Source organism: Peromyscus californicus, unplaced genomic scaffold (assembly GCF_007827085.1).
Source record: "Peromyscus californicus insignis strain IS unplaced genomic scaffold, ASM782708v3 Scaffold_5__1_contigs__length_169319896, whole genome shotgun sequence".
Classification (NCBI taxonomy): Eukaryota; Metazoa; Chordata; class Mammalia; order Rodentia; family Cricetidae; genus Peromyscus; species Peromyscus californicus.
This window is the reverse complement of record NW_026294573.1, coordinates 1,020,940-1,043,743: the sequence shown is the minus strand read 5'-3', so window position 1 is coordinate 1,043,743 and position 22,804 is coordinate 1,020,940. Positions and strand designations below refer to the sequence as shown.

The 22,804-nt window shown below is 47.6% G+C and overlaps 1 protein-coding gene across 7 annotated transcripts in view; it reads right to left on the bottom strand.

Annotated features, from left to right (window-relative positions):
• The window catches only part of Prkcz (protein kinase C zeta), a 117,755-nt gene that overhangs the window by 81,272 nt on the left and 13,679 nt on the right, over positions 1-22,804 (bottom strand). For 2 of the 7 annotated variants that reach the window (XM_052718440.1, XM_052718441.1), the window contains exons 2-4: positions 22,242-22,363; positions 21,052-21,141; positions 19,004-19,054 (exon numbers count right to left, since the gene is read on the bottom strand). In XM_052718440.1, the coding sequence (XP_052574400.1) occupies positions 19,004-19,054; positions 21,052-21,141; positions 22,242-22,363 (263 nt within the window). Of the gene's footprint in view, positions 1-9,383; positions 9,442-10,354; positions 10,532-10,594; positions 10,713-10,751; positions 11,091-19,003; positions 19,055-21,051; positions 21,142-22,241; positions 22,364-22,804 lie in introns of those variants that run through there. The other 5 variants (XM_052718444.1, XM_052718445.1, XM_052718442.1 and 2 more) reach the window with 5 other exon arrangements.

The window sequence follows — 22,804 nt, the reverse complement described above, 5'->3', positions numbered from 1 at the left end:
ATACAAACAGTTATAATTAAAAAAAAAAAAAGTTGACAAGCAGATGGGACGGCTCAGTGGGTAAAGGCCCTTGCTGTCAAGTCTGAGGCTATGAGTTTGATTCCTAGGACTCAACAGTGGAAGGAGAGTCCTGCAAGTCGTCCTCTGACCTCCACATACACATTGTGGCAAGCATATCCACACACATGTACACATACACACAAATAAATAAATACAACTAAATTTTTTAACTAAATGAGAGAAAGTAAAACACAGACAAGAATAAATGCTAGGCTACACTTTATAGAACAGAAAGATGCAAATGTGCACACATGTGTGATTTTTGTTTTGTTTTTTGAGACAAGGTTTCTCTATATAGCCCTAGCTGTCCTGGAATTCACTCTGTAGACCAGGCTGGCCTCAAACTCATAGATCCGACTGCCTCTACCTCTTGAATGCTGGGATTAAAGGTGTGTGTCACCACCGCCTGGCCAGGTTTTCATTTTTTAAACCCTGCTAATGATTTACACAATTCCCAAATAAAATAAGAATGGGGAAACAACTAAAACTATTGCAAACAGATGAATGAACCCAACTGACCATGATACCCAGGGCAGGGCCATTGAGAAGACAGACAGTTCCAGGGCAGAGCATCCTGGGACAAGCCCATCAAGAAGTATTGCCAGACTAGAGCCCTATGAATTTAGGTCTGTACACAGTGGTGGGCTACTCCAGAATGTCTGGGTCTGCCTATGGAGCCAGAGCACCGGGGTGGATGTGGCTGGCTAATGGCTGAACTGGGAGATTAAAGCAAAGAGCAGAGGAACTAGGCTGGGGAGTCGTGGTCCAGCACAGGAGGGGAGACCATGCAACAGTCCACAAGGCCCAGCAGCGAGTAACACTCAGGATGGCTTCTAAATGCCTTTCTCTACCAGCAGAAGAAAGCCAAGTGCCTCAGAGGCAAGGCTCATTTCAGGCTGGAGCAGGCAAGTGCAAGGTGATCGTCATATCAGAAAATAGAGAAACATATGTCAATGCACACAGGCTGCGAAGGGAGCTCCTACCAGCTAAATATGGTGAAATTAATGCCTCAGATGAGATGGCTCAGTGGGTAAAGGCACCTGTCACAAACTGACTACCTGAATTCGATTACTGAATCCCCATATGGTGGAAGGAGAGAACCAGTTCCTGAAAGTTGTTCCCTGATCTCCACAGGCACACACGCGCGCGCGCGCGCACACACACACACACACACACACACACACACACACACACACACACACACGATATCCTGACTTAATGTTAGTTTTCATTTTTAACAGGGAGGAGAGAAAGACCAGCTCCTCAGACAACAGACAATGTTACCACAATACAAGTGAAGGCAGAAGAGAAACCCAATTTGCTCTGCAAGCCCACAGCAGCCAGGCAGGATTTGGAAAACCCACCCTACAATACTGACACTGCCAAGGGGACAGGGAACCAGGGTCAGCAGCCTCCCCGCCATCCAATCTTGCTCTCTGCACTTGTAGATGTTCCTACGTGCTTGATACAGAATCACTATGCACGTAGGCTCTAAGCAGCTAGACAGATGACAGGTGATTTTTTGTTTGTTTTTTAACGGATATATAGCCTATAATCCCAGCGCTCGGCAGGCTGGGCCAGCCTGGGCTTTATAGCAAGACTATGTCAAGTACCAAAACAACAAACAAGCAAAAACAAAGTCGTATATGCACGGCAAACGGGAAATACAAGCGCTGTGGCAGGCTATTTGGGTTTTGGCTGCACTGAAAGCTGATCCCAGACTCTCTGGCTGGCAAGCAGTGGGACAGTGGGTAAGAGGCCTGTTTTCTGAGTGCAGTGCAGAACATGGTATTTTTGCATGTGCCACCTAGCATGGCTCCAGGTAGGGCAGCTGTGCAGTGCACTGTGAACATCCCTGAAGGGCAGACTGCATCTGCACTCAACATCCTTGACTTCTCTTTAAATGAGTATGTAAGGATTTTGAAAATGCTACTGATACATTTTTGCCAGAACATATATTTCCCAAGGATTACAATTCCACAGCCTGCAATTATTCATAGGCCACAGACAACCTAAGCTGAGGGCGACAAGGCTCAGACATGGTATCCAGGTCCTCTGCCCCTTCCACTGTCCTGTCTCAAGGCACAACCTGAGTTCATTTAGACTCCTAGACCAGCTGAGAGGGGACCCCCACCTACAACCTACCTATGACATCTGCCCTGCATTCTGTGCCTGGCTCTCTTTGGTGATGGGGTGTAGCCACACGGGCACAGGACTGGGTAGCCTGTGTGAGATGGGACCCAGGGACAGATGACTCCGAATGCCTCACTGCCCAGCTCATCTACCCATAGTCCCCAGGGCTCAGCTGACCATGTATAGAGCTGCAGACTCCTGACATAAGGATGGCACATCTGTGGCCAGACATGTGTGGGAACATGATGGACAGAGGCAACGAGCTAAGCTCAGCCAGGTATGGGGATCCTTAGATCGCTAAGATCCTGTGAGGGAGCCATGAGTTCACACTGTGTCCAGTGAGCATGGCAATAGATGGAATCCTCTCATGAAGGCAGAGGAACTCTCTGTGGCACTGACAGAATTGGTGAGGCCTACTGAGAGTGCCGCCTTCCCAGACCAAAATGCCAACACGTTAATGGCCTGTTCGAATGAAAGACTGAGCCCTGGGCTCTATGGTAAGGTGAGAAATCACCCCAATACTGAACTACCCTACAGGAACCAACAGGCGGGTTTTAGAGAAACACCAAAGAATATCCACATTTATCTAGGATTAAAATACTCTGAGCTGCTTCTTATACTGGTTCTGCTCACGACTCCAACTGAAACCAGCATCTAAAACAGACTAGACACAGAGGCAGGCACAAGAATCTATCTGCTCCTGGTGGTCATTAATTTTTGTTTGTTTGTGCTTGAAAACAATTGTATAGGCAGGTCTGGTGGCAAAGGTTCGAAATCTCAGCTACTGGGAAGGTTGAAGTAGGAGGATCAAGAGTTCAAGGCCAGCCTGGGCAACTTAGGAAAATACTGCCTCAAATTAGAAAATGTAAAAAGAGCTGGGGTGTAGTTCAGTGGTAGGACACTTGCCTAGCATGTCAAAATTCCAGGTTTGAGCCCTTGCACTACAAAAATTAATAAATAAAAAGAAAACAGATTCTATTAAATAATGTTATTTAAATAAATATGTAATAGATTTTTAAAAGGATTAGTTTTGTGTATGAGTATTTCACCTGCATGTGTGTATGTTCACCATGGTGCCAGAAGAGGTAAGAAGAAGATAACTGATCCCTGGAACCAAAGTTAATAGATGATTGTGAGCTACCACATGGGTACTAGTCACTGAACCCAAGTCCTCTGGATGAGCAACATGTACTACTGTGTACTACACCCACCGAGCCACCTCTCCAATCCTAGGGCAACACGTTTAAAATGGACAAATAAAAACACTTTTTATTTGAAGTTTCTTTTTCCTTTTTCTTTTTCTTTCTTTTCTTTTCTTTCTTTCTTTTTTTAAAGTTTCATTCTTTGCAACACAGGGTAGCCTTGAACTTTCGATCCTCCTCTTTGCTGGGGTTTTAGGGGTGTGCCACCAGTGGGTTGTACAATGGGCCCCACAAGCCCATTATAAACTGAGGACCTGCTGTAATTTCAAAGGGGTCTAAAGATTTTTAGACCAGTCTTACAGGAGAGAGTGTGCCATGGAGAACTGGGTCTGAGGAACTTAAAACTGACTTCAATAGCATGGGAGTCGGAAAGCAGCTCCCTCTCCAAACCGACTGAGACAAAAGATAAAAGGAACGAAGGTGCTACCTGAGGTAGGCACCTGCCACCCAGCTGGCCACCCCCAGAACCCCCCACCCACCTACGTACAGATTTTTAAGTGCTATGAAGGTGAGGGACAGTCCATGTAACCAAGCAGATACAACCCTGACGTGCTGTGACAGGTACAGGCAAGGGTCCTCAGGTGATAAACCAAAGGGAAGCCAGTCACCTCCCTGAAGTCTTTCTCTAAAGCCCCTGAGATGAGGCTCTACCCCTGGTGGCCAACTGTTTGAGTCCGTCTGTGTACACAGCCTGGAGTCTGCCTGGCGGAAGTATTTAAGTCAGGGAGACAGGCCACAGGTACAACTCCTGACTCCCAGTCTGTGTTGAACACTCACCAAGTACGGACACTTTAATCAAGTGTCTTATAGTCACAAAATGATTAAATACAGTCCCCGCTCAAAGCCAATCCTCCCCCCTTGCCTTTTGGCCTAAGGCAGCGAGACAAACAGCAGCTCCAAGGTTGAGCTTTATCAAGTCTGTCCTGAAGGACTCAGGATGCCTGCAGCCTCTCTATGCACACTTGGACACACATGAAGCCGCATATCCCCCCCTCCCTGACACATATCCTCAGGAGGAAAAGGCACCCAGAACAGAAGGGACAAGGGGCAGAGAACACCACTGTGGAAGAGCTGAGAGCTCACATCTTGGCAGAGGAGACAGGGCATGCATTGGGAATGGAGGGAGTCTTTTGAAACCTTAAAGGCTGTCCCCAGTGACACACCCCCTAATTCTTCCCAAACAATTCCACCAACTGGGGACCAAGCTCTTAAACGTATGAGCTTATGGGGGCCATCCTCATTCAAGCCACCACATCCACCCAGAGATCCATGTCCGCTCGGCCCCCTGTCACCATCCGTCAGAGCAAACCCGAAGTAGCTCCAAGGCCAGGTCACCTGGGGTGGCAGGACAAGTAGGAGACTCTAACCCAGACTCTAACATGACACTCTGACAGGAGGCAGATCCAGCAAATCAGTACATGGGAGAAAAGACAAGATTCTCACACAGAAGACGGAGTGTCATGTGTATAGCGCCTCCCCTCTCAAGGAGGACACTGAGACCCACCTTGTACATGGGCTGTGCCAACATCCTTCTACACAGTGAGGAGCAGGGAGGGCCATTTCTTGGTGGAGAGACATTAGCCAGGTGGTTGACATTAGCAGGGCTGAGCTGTGTGGATGCTAGACAGTCTGAGATGATGACAAGGTGGCCCTTCACCTCCAGGTCTTCCTTCCCAAACCTGAGCAGACTAGGTGAGAAAGAACCAGACAACCCCAAGTGGGGGGTGTCGCACACCCAGCCAGCACCTTCTAATTCTCACAAAACAGAAACAAGCCCACCTGGGAAACCGTCCCTGCCAAGAAAAGCCAGGAGACAACTGACTGCAATATGGGGTCTTGATCTTCCACCTCCCAAATACTGCTATTACAGATGTGAGACATGACACTCAGTCTCACGGGGTCCTGAGGTTGAACTCAGGACACCTGCATGCTAACTCAGCTCTATCTCTAGCCCAAGAGATGGACACAATTTTAAAAAGGACAAATCAAAGATCTCTTGAAAGCTCAAAGGTAAGAATGGGCTAGGAGCAGTGGCAAACCCCAGCACTTGGGAGACTGAGGCAGGAGGACTGTTAAAGTTTGAGGCTAGCCTGGCCTACACAGCAAGTACCAGGGCAGCCTAGGATATAAATCAAGATTCTACAAAATACCCGAGGAGGGACGGGATGGCATTTAAAGAGTTAAGGGATGGTTTGGGCAAGAAGACAGGGTGATATCTGGAAAAAAAAAAAAAAAAGACACACAGAGACAGGAAACAGGGAAGACTGGAGGACCAGTCTAGAAGGCCCAACCAATGACCAGAGGGCCCAAGACAGTGGAAAGGAAGTCAGTCATGCAAGAAAACACAACTATGAAGCTCCTTACATCCAAACAGCATGTGTGTCCTCCCTCAAAGTTCCTAGCACAATAGACCCAAAAGCCCTACATCAAGGGATGTTACCAAGAAACTTGAGAACACACAGATAAGTAAAAAGATACTAAAATCCTTGAGGAGAAACACATACCACATACCCTACATACCCTCCAAAATGCCCGACTTCTGAATCACACGGTAAGCCAGAAGCTAACGTGAGGGTCATCATAAACATATTTTATACGTAGGTGAGCTGACACCACAGGTTTTTTTGAGAATTTAAAACTTTACCACCCCTGTCTTCCTTCTTGGATCTCTGGAATGTCCCTCAACCATAAGTCATACCAAGAAAGGAAAAGGAGACAGGTTGGATCAAGAGAGCCAGCAGAGGAGGTGGCAGCATTCTGGGTTGGGCTCAGAAGGTCCTGAAACATGCACGGGGCAGGTGGTAGTGCCCAAGAACTGGACACACAGAGGGAAGGCTCCCACAATGGGAAAACAGGACTTCTCAAAAACGCTGAAAGTGGTCTGATGAAATGCCTCAGTGGGTCGCTGCACAAGGCTGGAGACCCAAGTTTGAGTCACAACCCACATCAAAAGTAGAAAGAACACACTTTGTAGACCAGGCTAGTCTGGAACTCACAGAAATCTACCTGCCTCTGCCTTCTGGGTACTGGGATTAATGCCACACTGGGGAAATTGTGGGTGGGTTGTAATATATGAGAGAAGAATTAAAAAAAAAACGGAAACAAGCAAACCAAAATGACCACCACCAAAATAAAGCCCAGCCAGACACCAATAAAACAATAAATAAAAATACAGAAAGAACCCTTTCTTTAACATGGGTATGCAAAGAAAGGGTTTCTGTTAACCTCATGTGCTGACTCTGCCAGGGCAAGTGACTGGACACAGGGCTTGCTCCTACAGGCTGAGAAACTGAGGCATACTCATCACCATAGTTGGGATAGGAGTTTATCTCTTTTTTCTCTCAAAAGCATCATTGAGAAGAACCACAGAATTGGCTTGAAGTATTGTTTGCTATAAGTGACAAAAGAAAAAATAAAATTGGATTACATAAAAAAAAAGTAGAAAGGAACTGACTCCAAAAAGTTGTCTTCCACATGTGCCGTGGCACACTAACGCCCCCACACACATCATATGCATCATCTCTCTCACAGGCACACAATAATAACAAATTTTAAAAATTTAAAAACTGAGAGAAGCTAGGGATGTAGCTCAGCTGGCAGAGATGGAGGCAGTGGGATCCAAAGTTCAAGGTCATCCTCAACTGACTTACACATCCAGTTTGAGCCCAACCTGGGATGCACGATACCCTGTCTAAACCAAACCAGTAAAAATAAAACAAAACTCTGAAAGACAAATCAAGAATGCTCCAAGGAAAACCAAAAGTTTCCTAAAAATGGGAAAGTAACTGTACGGCTAATGGTGTGCATTGGTTAAACAGTAAATGGGAAGCTAGAGAGCACTCGCTGCTCCTGCAGACCTGGGTTTGGTTCCCAGCACCCACATGGCCGCTCACAACTATCTTTAACTGTAATTTCAGGGGCTCTGATGCACTCTTCCGACCTCCCTGGGCACTGCATCCATATGGGACACATACACATACACGTTTATATACATAAATAAAAATAAACTAATCTTTAAACAACAAACAGACAAAAGACCCAACCATCCTGGGGTCGGGGAAGAGACAGGGAGAGCTGAACTCACTGAACCGGGGAGCATGGTAAACAAGAACTGACTTAGATTAAAAAGTCTACTACGCAAATGTGTTACATAGAAACTTGGAAATAAATGTCAAAAAGAAACTGCCATGGTCGAAATGATCCCAAGAAGAAATAAGGGTCAGACTTGGTTGAGAGAAATGGGCCTGTCCCTTTCCAGCCACAACATTAAAACAAAAATATGCATATTCAATATAAACATTTAGTTACAGTCAAGAATGCTGATACATACCTTTAATCCCTGCACTCAGGAGGCAGAAGTGAGTTTGAGGCCAGCCTGGTCTACATATTGAGTAGATAGTCCAGGACTACACAGTGAGACACCCCCCCCCCCCGCGCAAAAAAAACCCCAAACAAACCTAAAAAACAGGCAAAAATAATATATAATGCTGAGTTTACAAATGAGCATTCACCAGAACAGTTTTCTGACCGGGACCGCTCTGCTCATCATGAATTGATGCTTTCAATACTATTTTACCGAAGGGCAAATCAAGGCCATGGTCCAGGGACCGTGACCAGGACAGCCAGAGGTAGGCACTGGCAGCCTGTATCCTACTCGGACACTTCATTGCGTGCCAACATATGGTGGCTCCATCTTGTTGGAAACCAGACTTTTCAGAATCTCCAACAAAAGAGACATCTGAAAAGGAGATGACTCAGTTGGTAAAGTACTTGTCACAAAAGTACAAAGGCCTGAGTCTGGGTTCCCAGCACCCACATCAACAGCCACATGAGGTAGCAAGCCCAGTGCCAGGGATGCAGAGGCAGGCAGGTCCCCATAGCGCACTGCCCAGCCAGCCTGGATAAACTGATGAGTTCCAGGTTCAGTAAGAGACCCTCTCCCAAAAGAGAAGACACCTGATGCTGACTCTGGTCTCCACAGACACACACCACAAACACACACACAAGATCAGAACACATTCAAACCCCCACACTGTAAAAACAAAACAAAACAATAAAGAACCAAATGGAAATTGAGGCAGCCTCCTGTCACAGCGTGGCAACGGAAACGTTCTCACACTGTCATACACCTGTCTCTCTGTTCAAGTGGGCACCTGGTTCCCTGTGGCCACCTGGAGAGGGGTGGAATCTGGCAGCTTTTGCAGAGGCCTCAGAGACAGAAGCAGGAAAGCAGCTTGTCATAATGAGGTGCCCTACTCCACATATTTAGGATAGTCCTAAAAATAAACCAGTGTCCAAACATACTGGGGCAGGGGGATGCCAGGCTGTCTCAGATCTATCTGAACTGAAAAGGTGACAGACTGAGACAGCTCACTTTGGACAAGGCTTTTCTGATCCATCTTAAAGCAACAGACACTGAGCCTGCTCCCTGCTTGACCCCTTAGCTGAGAGCGGACTCCTCGGGGTTCTTGACTTTCCTAGGAAGTAAATTTGTGGGAGCTATGGCCATAGCACCATTTATCCTACCAGAAAGGGAGGGAGGACACAGTATAAGCAAAGGCCCTGTGGCACGAGATAGCAAGAGGGCAGTAAGTGAACAAGATGATGCCAGAACCATCAATGCCTAGGATACCCAGGGACAAGTTCAAAAATGAAATATTCTAGATTCTTCAGATATTGTCCCACAAAACAGCCCATTCAGAAGTGCTCCTCTTACCCAAGATGGTCCCTGTTCAGTACATCCTCACAACAGATCCAGGTCAGCAAAGGGAACAACCACTCTTATCAGGACTCCCAGCAGTTTGGAGCCCAAACCCCTGGACAGTCCTCCTGGTGGTCAGACCTTGGCTCATCCGGTCACTCTACAGACCTATCAGAGATTAGGCAACACGATGTGGGAAAACTTCCAAGAACATTCACTGGCCCCACATCGAAACTCCAATAGTTCCTACACCCCAGCTGGAGATCTGAAGCCATTGGGGAACCTACCTGCCGCTCTTGGAATGAACCGTAGGGGCTCCAGGGACCCCATGGGCACTCTGACCTGCATGACAGGAATGAAAGTCAGGCCAGCAAGTGCTGCAAGACAGCAGCCTGAGGCTCAGGGACAAAGTCTGGGAGGCAAGAACGGAGCTCACAGCTAACTTCTTACATAACCACTGGTGCCGCTGAACTTTACAAAGACATGGGAAAAGGAGTCCACTGAAGGCTGATGCAGCTTAGACAAGAGGGTGGTCTCTATGCAGACTTGGCCAAGACACAAAAACAGGTAATATGCAGTCACGACCCATTCTGTGTTCTGCCAGCATTCATAAGTGATAGCTTTGTGGGGAGGGACTGTTGGTTCCTGCAAGCTGTCCCTGACCATGGTTCTGTGAAAACTACCAAGGAACACTGGGCCAAAACCCACCAGGAAGATCTCAAGACCCAGGGCTAGTCTCCTGGCTGTAGGTCCACTTGCTGAGGGTTCAAGTTGGCTATGCACTTCGAGCAAGCAGTCTCACAAACAGAAAGAGGCCACGACACCTATACATCCCGGAAAACTATGACACAGCTCGTTTCTCCTCCCAAACACTCCTGCTAGCTGTTCTTCTCTCAAACCCATCCACAGGTCACATTTTATAATTCAAGGACCCAAAACAAACAAGCCCACCCTTAAGACCCATTCTGGCTGCATCGAACAGCCCATGCCTGGGGGAAGGGCACGCTATATCCACCCCCCCCCCGGGGGGGGGGGTGTCTGCCTGCACACTCCAAATGAGGGAGATCTACCTTTTGACAACCTGGTTCTCCAGGCCCCAAGGCCCCTGCCAGCTTGGTAGGGGAAGCTGGTAGTTGTTTTTGTTTAAAAAACAAAAAAGCAAAAAACCTTGCAAAATGGTCGTCAGAAAGGCATCCCCATTCCCATGCACGCCCCTCACCCTCAATCCCGTTCAGCCCTCAGACCCATCTCAATCTACCTCCAACCATTTCAGGCCAGAAAACCGGGCACCAAGGCCGCGCTGCCTGCCGACATCCGAGGACCCCGGTGCACGTCAGTGCCTTTCCTGTCACCCAGACTCCAGCACGAGGCTGTTGCCAGTGCAAAGCCACAGCTCAGAAAGGCAGGGCAGGCTCGCCCCTGGAAGACTACAAGCCAGAGGTGCACTTGTTTACGGAAACAGGTGCCGGCCGCTGGAGTGCGGGAGCCCAGACCTCACCATTGTGGTCCCACTGATCCATCCACTTGCAGCAATGCAGGGTGAGAAGAAAGCAACAGAGATGCATGTTCATTTTGACCATGACACAGACTCCAGGCTGTAAAAGCCCAGCCACAGCAACACTCCCAACGCTGGAGGCTTCCCAGGGCTCGCTCACCAGCCTCTGCAGCAGCTGCCCACCCCAGGCCTTCAGCACATACCATCCGTGCACATTTCCTTCCCTCACATTCGCATCAGCTGCAGAGGCAGCTCCGCATGCTTCGCTATGGCTTATTTTTCTGAAAACCTGTCACCGGGGAAAACAACAGCCTCTCGGTGTGCTTCCCCCGACATCGCTGTGAGATGCTGCGGCAGCATCCCTGCCCTAGTCGACTCTGTGCTGGAACATCTGTGCAACACGCAGACTGTGGCAGAGCCGAGATGAGACCCGAAGCATTGACTTGTGCTCCACAGCCCCAGCCACTGCATTCGTGAGGCCTGCAACGCCACCACCTCAGGCCTGGCGGAAAATCCACGGGAGAGTCGTGCATTACTCACCGGCTTTCTCTGCTGCCTCCTCAGCACAGAATTCTTTATGCTCTACCGAAGGTGGGCGTGCAAGGAGGCATCTTCCGTCCCTTTAAGGAGCCGATGCTGTGTCCCCTGGCCTCCAGACCGACAATAGGCAGGGTGGGTCTCTAGATCGACAATGGGCAGGGTGGGCTACTGCTGGAGGAGCAGACATCTAATAGAAGGTTGGCTGTCCTGCTCCCCGCCTCTCACATCTCTGCCTCCTCATGTCTCCTCATGTCTCCAGGCCCGGGTGGTACCCGGCTCCCCTGGGAAGCTACAGCCGGCAGCTGAGGCACAAACTAAAACACGGCATGGATACGGAGGAGCTGACGTCACACGAAAACAAGCGTCTCTGTACTGAGCCTGCCGGACAGGATGAGAGCCAGCCAGAGCCCAGCCAAGGAGGGCTCATACTTAGTAGTCTTTAAAATGTCACGTCTGGAAATCACCCCAAGTGGCTAGGGTCCTCCCAATCAGCCCCAGGCTGGGATTCTGGGTGCAGCAACTCCAGGGATGACAATGGATATGCATTCAGGATGGACTCCACACAAAAGCCCAATGGTCACAAGCACCCAGGGACTGTCCAGTGCTCAGGAAGGGAGGACTATGACCCATTCAGTGCAGGCAAATCCTAGGTCAAACGGCCTTTGCAAATTGTAAGTGCATCCACTAAAGGGACCCCACCACATGGAGGGTGACAGTGGGTAATAGTCAAAGTAGAAACAGGGGAAAGCAAGTTCCCAGAGACCTGAGCAGCTCTCACTGGCCTGGAACCACACATATGCAGGCCAAGGTAGGAGGTGGCCCATCGCCCAGTGTAGGACCTAACATGCTGTGCTTGTTGTGCCTTGCCGGGCGACAGCCAACCTAGTGTGCCAGGAAGACTGGGAGCCAGTGACGGACCGCTTGACCCCCAAGCCTCCCACACGGGTACTTACACACTTGCGTCACAATATCATCAACTCAGAGATCTGTGTTTGTTTGCCTAAGCTCTGGGTTCAAATCGCAGCTCCTTCAGTCAAACACTGACTAGGGGAACCGCTCCTCCAGGGACAAAGCTTCCCTCTTTTGGCAGCTGACCAGCTGTGCGCAAGGCACTTCAGAAAATGCGAAACTTATAAACATGGTACTTAAGGCCCCTCTTCTGCAAACAAGGCATGACAGAGCACAGCACCTAGTACTCTAGCCAAGCAAGGTAAGAACGACTCTTGAGCCAGTTGTGGTGGTAGCAGACCTGTAATTCTAGCACTTGAGAGGCTAAGGCAGGAGGATTGCAAATGAAAAGCCCGCCTAAGCTACAAAGTGAGATCTTGTCTAAAAACAAAAACAAACAAACCCCCAAGCGTTGTGAGTGTAGTTCAATAGTAGAACACTCGCCTAGTCTGTACAAAGTTGTGGACTAAATTTCCAGCCCTCGGAAAAAAAAAAATCTTACACTTTTAATTGATCAGATAATATTTTGAAAATCATGAATATATCTGAAATAGACTTCAGTGTCTGTAAAACTTTTATTGGGATACTTACTTAAGTACAATCCAGTGATAGGAGCTGTAGAGACTGCACAGCCCACAAAGCCCAAAACTATTTAGTTCCTGGTCCTGGAGTATAAAGTTTGCAAGCCCCTGACTAAGATTATAAAACTATACAATAATTGAACCATGACATCCATGATGGACCTCAACAAGAAAAATGTGTCTAACATAAAAATCAGCACTACATCACAAACACTGTCTGGCCAATTTCTCTCCTCCAGGCTAGCCCAAAATATCCAGTTTTGCAAAAAACTCTAGAAAATGCAGGCTGAATGGGCTGATTGCTAATTTTGTTAGAAGCCTATTTTAGGTGCAAAAGCAGCTTTCTCAATTTGTTGCAAATTATTTGAGACAAGTCTGAATGAAAGTAGATTTTTAACAGAACAATAGGCCTACCTATAAATACTGGCAAGTCTCAGGGAATTGGAAAAGATTCCGCAATATTTGCTCAGAGCAACAGCCCACCAAGATCTACCTCAGTTTCCCTGCTAACCACCTGGTGAGCCATAACTCCCACATACCCTGAGCCTGGCTCACTTCCTCCCCATCTCCAGGCCAAGGGAAGGACTATGCAAAGGTTTAATGGCACTTGGTGGGGAACTCGCATTTGTACCTGATCACCAGCTGGTAGGTGACTATTATAGCAGACTATCAGAGAGAATTGGCTTCCCTGAGCATGTTCCAGTGACTCCTATGTTTTTATAACTCCTTATGTTTTTGTTTTGTTTTTCTGAGACAGAATCTCATGTAGACTAGTCAAGGCTGGCCTAAAACTCATTAGATAACACTGAACTTCTGATCCTCCTGTCCTCTACCTCCCAAGTGCTGGGAATACAGGAATATACCCTTTTAAATGTCATTAGTTTCATAGTTTCCACTTAGAGGGGGGAAACTGAGGCACTACATACTTCACCTACCTGCCCAAAGTCATGTGACACAAATGGTAGCCTATAAGACAGTACCCACATGAATACCACATTACTTCATTTTTTTTTTCTCTCTCTCCAACACTAGGGATGGAACCGAAGCCTTTTGAAGACCAGGCCACTACCCTCCTACTGAGCCACTCCCTCAGCCTGTTCCCAGCACCTTCTGGTTACACACACATCATGCCCCAAGAGCTTCAGGCTATTCTCTGAACAGATCACCACCTCAGCTTCCTTTGGTGACCACACTCCTGCCATGGCCTCACCTGCCCAGGTCTGCTGCTGCCACTGCTCTAGGTCTCTAGGAAACACATTAACAGGTGGGATAGCAACCACAGCAGCTCATCAGGTGTAAGAAACGAACAGGCCCCTGAACTGAGTCAAGACACAGACCTGGAAGTTTTTCCTGCCTTGCACGAACCTGACATCCACTTCAGAACCCCCAGGGACCCAACCCCCACCAAGTGCCCCATGGTCACCCCAGTCACACACAGCCTCCCGCACAACAGTGTAAGGCCACCCACAAAGTGGGATGGAGAAGGAAGTCAGACCAGCCCCACCAACCTACAAGGTGCAGAGGGCAAATGGACCTCAAATGTAGCCACCAACTGAGGGTGCTTGAACACTGATGTGCCCACTGAGATGTGCCCACATCCTTTCCCTAAAACTTGCTGGTAAGACCTAATTTGTAGATGTGGTTAAGTCAGAAGTCCAAGATGGATGTCTTTATATTATCCCAATGGGCCCTGAATCTCATGACCAGCATCAATGACCATTAAAAAGAAAAAAAGACAAACAACAAAAACACTAGCAAAACAAATTTAGGAACCTGGTAAAAAATATTATACATAACAACCAGGAGGAACTTACTCACAGGATCCAAGGAAAATTCAAATTAGAAAACTGTTTGGTTTGGGGCTGGAGAGATGACTCAGTGGTTAAGAGAACTTCCTGCTTTCCCAGAGGACCCAAGTTCGGTTCCCAGCAGGTTACTTTAGTTATATTATATATATGTTTCTATTCTTGTTTAAGGTATTGTACCTATGCAGCTCATTTAAAAATGTAATGTAAAGTTTTAGTCCTTGAAAGCTATTTAGGATAATAGAAAAAAGGCAGGTTAATAGTTTTTTTTATAACATCAAACTTATAGTCATGTTAGGTATGTTTTCAAGATTACACAGAGATACATTTTAGATAGATGGGTGATCTTCAAACACTTCAAAGACCTACGGAATATGGCACTTAAAATGTTTTAATAACATAAGGCTTTCATGACAGTGAGACACATCTGCTCCTGGCAGCACCAATTTACTTCAAAAAATGATGATGGGCACTGAAGAACCTCCATATGGAGTTTGCTTTCTTTGTGGCAAAAGCGAGCCATTTGGGCAAGAAACTGTCCTTGCATTGACTGCTAACAGTATGCTGTCCAAATTGAACAAGCAGGATACAAAAGAAAGCAACTGCTTAACTTTGCCAAGACAAGGTAGGACAGTCCTTCAAAAAATTCCTCCTTCACAGAAAAGTTTGTCAGACATTCTAGGCCTGTAGGCTGAAGATGGATGCCCCAACATTGCAGAGGAACCTTGGGTGACTGTCCAGGCAGCCAAATGTCTCTGTCATTTCTATAGTTTTAGAAGTTGAAGAAACTTACAAAAGAGATGTAAAGTTTATAAGGCTGAGAAACATAAAAGTTTAAGTTATTTATCTAAAAAGATATTTTAAGGTATAAAAAGATCTTTTTAGGATGGTAATACAAGTTGTGACAAGAAATGGTTTGGGTATAAAACTTTGGGCTAAGTTAGAATAGATAACGGAGTATTTTTTCTTAATTTGACAAATGCAAATGAACTGGACATTGTAAATTTAATTCTTACCTGAAAATTGTTCTTATTGTATATGGTTTTACAGTGTTAGAGTTAAAACTTTTCTTTTTTTATTTAGACGAAAAGGAGGAAATGTTGTAGAATATCCCTTTACACTGTGTGAAGATGTGTCGCTGTGACTAGTTTAATAAAAAGCTAAACAGCCAATAGCTAGGCAGAAGCTATAGGTGGGACTTCTGGACAGAGAGCTCTGGGAAGAAGAAAGGTGAAGTCACCAGCCGGATGCAGAGGAAGCAGGACATGCAGGAAGAGAGGTAAAAAAGCCATGAGCCATGTGACAGCACGTAAATAAATAGAAATAGGTTAATTTAAGTTATAAGAGCTAGTTAGAAACAAGCCTAAGCCAAGGCTGAGCTTTCATAATTAATAAGGCTCAATGTCATGATTTGGGGGCTGGCAGACCAAAAAGGCCTGCTACAACTGGCCAGCATGGCACGCTGTTAGATACTCCCTTGTTCCATGTCAACCAGGTCCTTCAAAGTCTTCAAACTTGTATCCACCGCTGGCTATGATCTATCTATGTGTCTGTCCGTCCTTCTCATATTGTCCTAACAAAGCTCAAGGAGGTTCACCCTTGTTATTTACATCCCACCAGGCTGAGCCTCCTCATTGACCCTCAGCAAAACTATAAACACAAATGTCCTTGTAGGCAGCAAAGTCACACAGTTCCCTTGGGTGACAGGAACAGACATCAAGGGGCAAGTGTTACACACTGGGGAGACAGGACACCAACACAGACCGGGAGACCCTCTCTCAGGATCCTATTGTTTCATACATTCCAGGCCCCGAGAGATGAGAGCCTTTCTACACCCCAGTGCACCAGACAGCCAGGACATGATCCATAAGCTGGAGAGAAGGCCCCTGGCTTGTCAATCATCTTCTGTGGTGCTCAGTTCAAGACCTTCTGATCTCAGCAAAGGTTCTATGGAATGTTCTGACAAAACTGAGTGTCTATCGAGACTGAGCCACCCCAGCAAGCATCTCAAGGACCTACTCATGTGGCCACGTCAGCCACATTTTCTGCATGCCCACAGGGTGATATGGACCTACCTTGTCACACCCGACTTCTACTCTTCAGCAGAGTCCCCAAGCTCTTGACATTCAGTGACACTACTGTATGGCAACATCCCACCAACTCAAGGCACCCTCCCTATAGCATCCACACACATCTGGGCTACCCTCTTGCCCTGTGGTCACAGGGACCGCATGCAGACTCTCGTGATATAAGGTAGAACATATGAACACAATCTTGTCACCACAACCAAAAAGTCATCCAGGTAACATACAGACACCACCTGAAACACACCTGCTGACAAGCAGTGTGAAAGCCAACCTCAACTTCCCTCCTGAGCCGCTTTATTTTGTTCTTTTTTTTTTAATTTTAGAACTTTATTATTATTGTGTGAGCATGTATATGTGCATATGATGTGTGTGAGTACAGGTACATGTGTGTCATAGTGTGATGTATGTGTGTATGATGTGTGTGAGTACAGGTACATGTGTGCCATAGTGTGATGTACACATGTGTATGATGTGTGTGAGTACAGGTACATGTGTGTCATAGTGTGATGTACACGTGTGTATGATGTGTGAGTACAGGTACATGTGTGCCATAGTGTGATGTACATGTGTGTATGATGTGTGAGTACAGGTACATGTGTGTCATAGTGTGATGTACACGTGTGTATGATGTGTGAGTACAGGTACATGTGTGCCATAGTGTGATGTACACGTGTGTATGATGTGTGTGAGTACAGGTACATGTGTGCCACGGTGTGTGTCTGGAGGTCAGAGCATAACTCTGTAGAGCTGGCTGTCTTCTGCTTTTTTTTACATGGATTCCAGGGATTAAACTCAGGTCATCAGGCAACAACTGAGCCATGTTGCCAGCCCCTGCCTTATTTTATTGTTTTACATAGTCATAAAGATATACTGTCTAAAGCTGGGCAGTATTAAAGGCGCACGCCTTTAATCCCAGCACTCAGGAGGCAGAGCCAGGCGGATCTCTGTGAGTTCGAGGCCAGCCTGGGCTACCAAGTGAGTTCCAGGAAAGGCGCAAAGCTACACGGAGAAACCCTGTCTCGAAAAACAAAAACAAAAGATATATTGTCTAGATACCTGTCCCTCCGTGGGGCATGGGCACCCTAGAGGGAGGGTCTGGAGCATCAAGGAGTACTCCACAGGACCTGGAAACACAACACGCTGGCCATTTATCCTAAGAACTCTGCACAGGCTGCCTGGGACTTGGGCTGGAAGGTTCCGTGTCCTGGGTTCCACACCACCCAGTTTGTCAAAGGCCTCTTTAGGCAACACCCCCATATACACGCATACACACCTGACCGATACTCTCTCTTGGCTTCCTACCCTGTGTCCCTGGGCTGGTTCCCCTTCCCACCAGAGGCAAAACACATAGGTTAAGCACCTGCCTCCCTCTAATCACACTGGGTTGTGCAACTTCAGGTAATTCTTCACTGACCAGGTAAGCCAAAAGTTGTCACCCCCAGGACCGTGCCGCCCCTTAACAGCTAAGCATGGTCTCCAGGACACAATCAGGGCAAAGACAAAGCCCCCCTTGGATCCCACCACTCCTCGGACCTGCTTCCCTCATCTCCTGCCAAAAGGGGGAAATGAACAGATCAGCACAAGACACGGAGAGGACAAGAACTCCAGGCCCGGGTGGTCCGCACGGGGCAGGCGGTGGTACAGATGCACAGGTGCAGCGTCCACGTGTTCTGACCTGGCGTTTCCCTCATGGGACAAATCAGGGCCTTCTACTATGCCACCTCACAACCAAGCCCACCACACCTCCTACCCTCACCTCCCCCACTGCCAACAAAGCACCAGTCAGCCACATCACATCCACGGAAACCATGAGGGAGCCAGCCAAAGTGCAAAGAGCTCTTGAGGTTACAGTACTGTTCACGCTGCGGTTAGATTCCTCACCAAGGTAAACGACTCTGGGTCCCAGGGCCCTGCTTCACACAAGGCACTCACCCACTGCTCTGACACAATGGACCAGCAGTTCTACCTTTAGCACCTGGCACATGTTAAAAGGAAATTTAAAAATGGAGCCGGGCGGTGGTGGCACACGCCTTTAATCCCAGCACTAGGGAGGCAGAGCCAGGTGGATCTCTGTGAGTTTGAGGCCAGCAGGGTCTACGGAACGAGCTCTAGGACAGGCTCCAAAACTATACAGAGAAACCCTGTCTCGAAAAATAAATACATACATACATACATGCATACATACATACATACATACATAAAATGGAGCAGTCAGGCTGGCAGGATGGCTCTGTGGTTAAGACTTCTGGCTGCTCTTGCAGAGAACCTGGGTTTGATTCCCAGCACCCACATGGTGGCTGATAACTATAATTCCAGTTTCAGGGGATCTGATGCCCTCTTCTGGCCTCTGCAGGCACCAGGGCTCATGTGGTGCATAGACACACATACAGGCAAAACACCCATATACATAAAGTTAAATCAAATTAAATTTAAAAAAAATTGAACACTCACTGTCTTCTCCAGGACAAGGCATGCCTGGCTGTTCTGGAATGCTTGGGAAAACTGGATAAAAAGAAACAAAATGATAAAGTTAGTGATCACTGTGCCATTAACACTGTCTCTCAGGGAAAGTCCTGCCCTGAGCCAAAGTGTCCCCACAGACCCCTTGAGGACCAGGAAGACATTCCTCAGCAGAACCTCAGTACCCGAGAACATCTCCGTGCTAAGCCCCATTTGTATGGTTCCAGGGAAAAGGCTTTTGGAGGGCAGAGCTGTCAAAGGAAAACTAGCAGTTCTCATTAATAAAGTAAGCCAGACACAACAAAGGACAGCAGCAATTATCTTAAAAATCGACTTTAGCCGGGCGGTGGTGGCGCACGCCTTTAATCCCAGCACTCGGGAGGCAGACCCAGGCGGATCTCTGTGAGTTTGAGGCCAGCCTGGTCTCCAAAGCGAGTTCCAGGAAAGGCGCAAAGCTACACAGAGAAACCCTGTCTCGAAAAAGAAAAAAAAAAAAAAAATCGACTTTAAAAAGCTGCACTAGGAACTAAACCTGGGTCTTGAGAATGCTAGGTAGGTTGTCTTCCACTGAGCCACAGGGTCTGCGTCCCTGGCCCTTTTTACTTTTTATTTTGAAACAAAGTCTCGTTAAGCTGGCATTCACTAACTCTATAGCACAAGTCTGTCTTGAACTTTCTCAGTTTATCTACCTCCATTTCTCAACAAGCCTACACCATGAGGCTCGGCAGAACTTAAGTTTCTGTGTCAGCATGATGGTTCAGTATGTAAACACACCTATCATCAAGCCTGAGGAACTGAGTTCTGCTGTGGGATGTCTTCTGTGCGCTGTGAATGTGTGACTCCCACTGGATAATAAATAAAGCTGTTTTGGCCTATGGCAAGAAAGCTTACAGCCAGGTGAGAAATACAAGCAGAGACACAGAGAGAAGAAGGGCAGAGTCCAGAGCTGCCAGCCGCCAAAGGAGCAACAAGATGCCAACAGACTGGTAATGCCATGGCCACATGGCAACACACAGATTAATAGGAATGGGTGAATTTAAGATGAAAGAGCTAGCTAGCCAAAAGCTAAAGCCATAGGCCATACCGTTTTTAATTAATATAAGCCTCGGAGTGATTATTTTATAATTGTCTGAGGGACTGTGGGGCTGGGTGGGACTGGAGAAACTTCCAGCTACAGAATTTGATCTGTGGGACCCACATCATGAAGAAAGAAGAAAAGAACCAACTCATGTAAGTTGTCCTCTGATCTCCACACATGGATTGTGGCATCCGTGCACATCTGTACATGCATAAATAAATGAATACAAGAATACATTTCTAATTAAGTAAATTTATTTTTATGTGTATGTGTGTGTCTGATTCAATGCGGGTGCGCCACATGCTCATGGGAGCCTGCATAAGTCAGAAAAGGCACTGGATCCCCCTGGAACTGGAGTTACAGACGGTTGTGAGCCACCATGTGAGTGCCGGGAACAGAACCCAGGTCCTCTGCAAGAACAACAAGTATTCTTAACCACTAAGCCATCTCTTCAATCCCATAAATCTACTTTTAAAAGCACATAAGAGCATCATAAGGTTTTATAGTGACAGACTCCACATGGCTTCCCAACCCTTAGGTTGTCAAAGATCCCATCATTGAGGAGAGTTCCTCAGGCTGTGTTCTGGTTAGTCTTGTACACATGACACAAGCCAGGGTTATCTGGGTAAGGGAACTTCAACTGAAAAAATGCCCCCATCCGATTGTCCCTTAGGAAAGTCTGTGCGACATTTTCTTGATTGATGTGGGAGGACCCAGTCCACTGTGGGCAGTACCACCCCTGGGTAGGTATGTCTGCATAAGCTCCTGCCTCCAGGTTTCTGCCCCGGCTTCCCTTGACGACGGACTGTGATCAGGATGTGTAAGCTAAATAAACCCTTTCCTCCCCAAGTAGCTTTGGTTACAGTGTTTGTCATAGCAGCAGGAAGCAAACTAAGACAGGCCATTTGTTTCTACAGACTAAGTGGACAGATGAAAAGTCGGCTCTAGATCTCTCACTTACCATGGATGATGAGCACTTCATCTCTGCCCTGACAGGCCAGCCGGAAAGCTTCTTCCAGCTCCATCTGTGAGGACACGGTACAAGGGTCACCTAGCGGGTGGAGGTAAGAGGCACCAATGAGGCTACAGAAGTATGAAGGCAAAGAGGCCTGAGCTACTCAGCACTTCAAAGTCTCATTGTTCATGATCAGCACCGAGCAGGGGTGGGAGATTCCAGAACAGCCATCCAAACCAATGAGTTAATTTCCCCTCATGGGACCTGAGTGTTCCATGTAAGAACCTATCAATCGCCAGGCGGTGGTGGCGTACGCCTTTAATCCCAGCACTCGGGAGGAAGAGCCAGGCGGATCTCTGTGAGTTCGAGGCCAGCCTGGTCTACAGAGCGAGATCCAGGACAGGCACCAAAACTACACAGAGAAACCCTGTCTCGAAAACCAAAAAAAAAAAAAAAAAGAACCTCTCAATCCCCAGAAGGAAGTCATGTTCACTCACACACAGCCTTGGGAGCTAGCTCTAAGAGTTTGCTAGGCAGCAAGCCCTAGAACTTCCTCCTAGGTGGCCTAGGTAAAGTCTCGATGGATGCAGAGATACACACAACCAGCCCATGTGCCAGTAGTTCTGCTGAAACAGGAGCGGTCATGTGCTCTGCCTAATGCAGTGTCTGAGTGATTGACAGCTGTAGGTCAGCTGTGCAAAGGGGTCTCTCCTGGCCGCCCATCTCACCCAGTTCTCCATGAGTCTGAATGTGGGAGAGAAAGAGGAGAAAGGAGGAAATAGAGACAAGGACAGAGGGACACAGAGAAAGCAAGAGAGGTGGAGGAGGGGCAGACAGGAGGGAGAGAAGAGAGGAAGAGAAAGGGAAGAGGAGAGAGATGAGATGAGAAAGCGGGGAGGAGAGAGCGAGAGAAATCAAGAGGTGGGAAACTGAAGTGAAGAGCTAGTCCTTCCTAAAGCAGCTGCCAGAACACCCCAGAAGAGGGACAGTCAGGGAAGGCGCTGTGCAAGCTCGAGGCACCCCGCACAGCAGGCACACCCCCTTGTGCCTTGCTCTCAGTGCTGTCTCAGATCCTGTTCACCCATTTGCAGCCACTGTACTGAGGTAGCTGGCTCTAACAAGTTCAGCTGTACTTGGGGGAGGTTGCTTAGCCTAAGCCCTGGAGCTCAGGCTGATCATCCCAAGACTGGGGCTACCTTCACTGTCCACCCACTTGAGGGTGAGCGGGTGCTGCTGGTGCAGGCCACACATGTCTCGCACTTCCTCACAGAGGTCCTTGAATGTTGTCATGGCATCCACGCTGGTGATCAGGATGTCCCTGGGACAAAGAGGACAGGGATATCTGTCACCGGGATCACATCTGAATCCGACCAAACGCTGCTTAGTTAGCCAAGTTACTGATTAAAAAAATGAAGATCTTTCCCAAAGACACTATGACAGCCCCCTCCCAAACACAAAATAGAACCAGTGACCAGTTTTAAAAACGACCCCCCATGGGCTGGAGAGATGGCTCATCTTCCAGAGAACCTGGGTTCAATTCCCAGTGTCCACATGGCCGCTCCCAACTGTCTGCAATTCTAAGAACTGACACCTTCACACAGACATACATGCAGGCTAAACACCAGTGCAAATAAAATATAATTTAAAAAAAAAAGACCTCCATGACTCTATAGAAAACCAAGTTGAAGTGACAGAAGGTGCCCCCTAGTGGAGGCCTGGGGCCAAGCAACCGCATCATTGGGCACCCAAAGAGAACCCC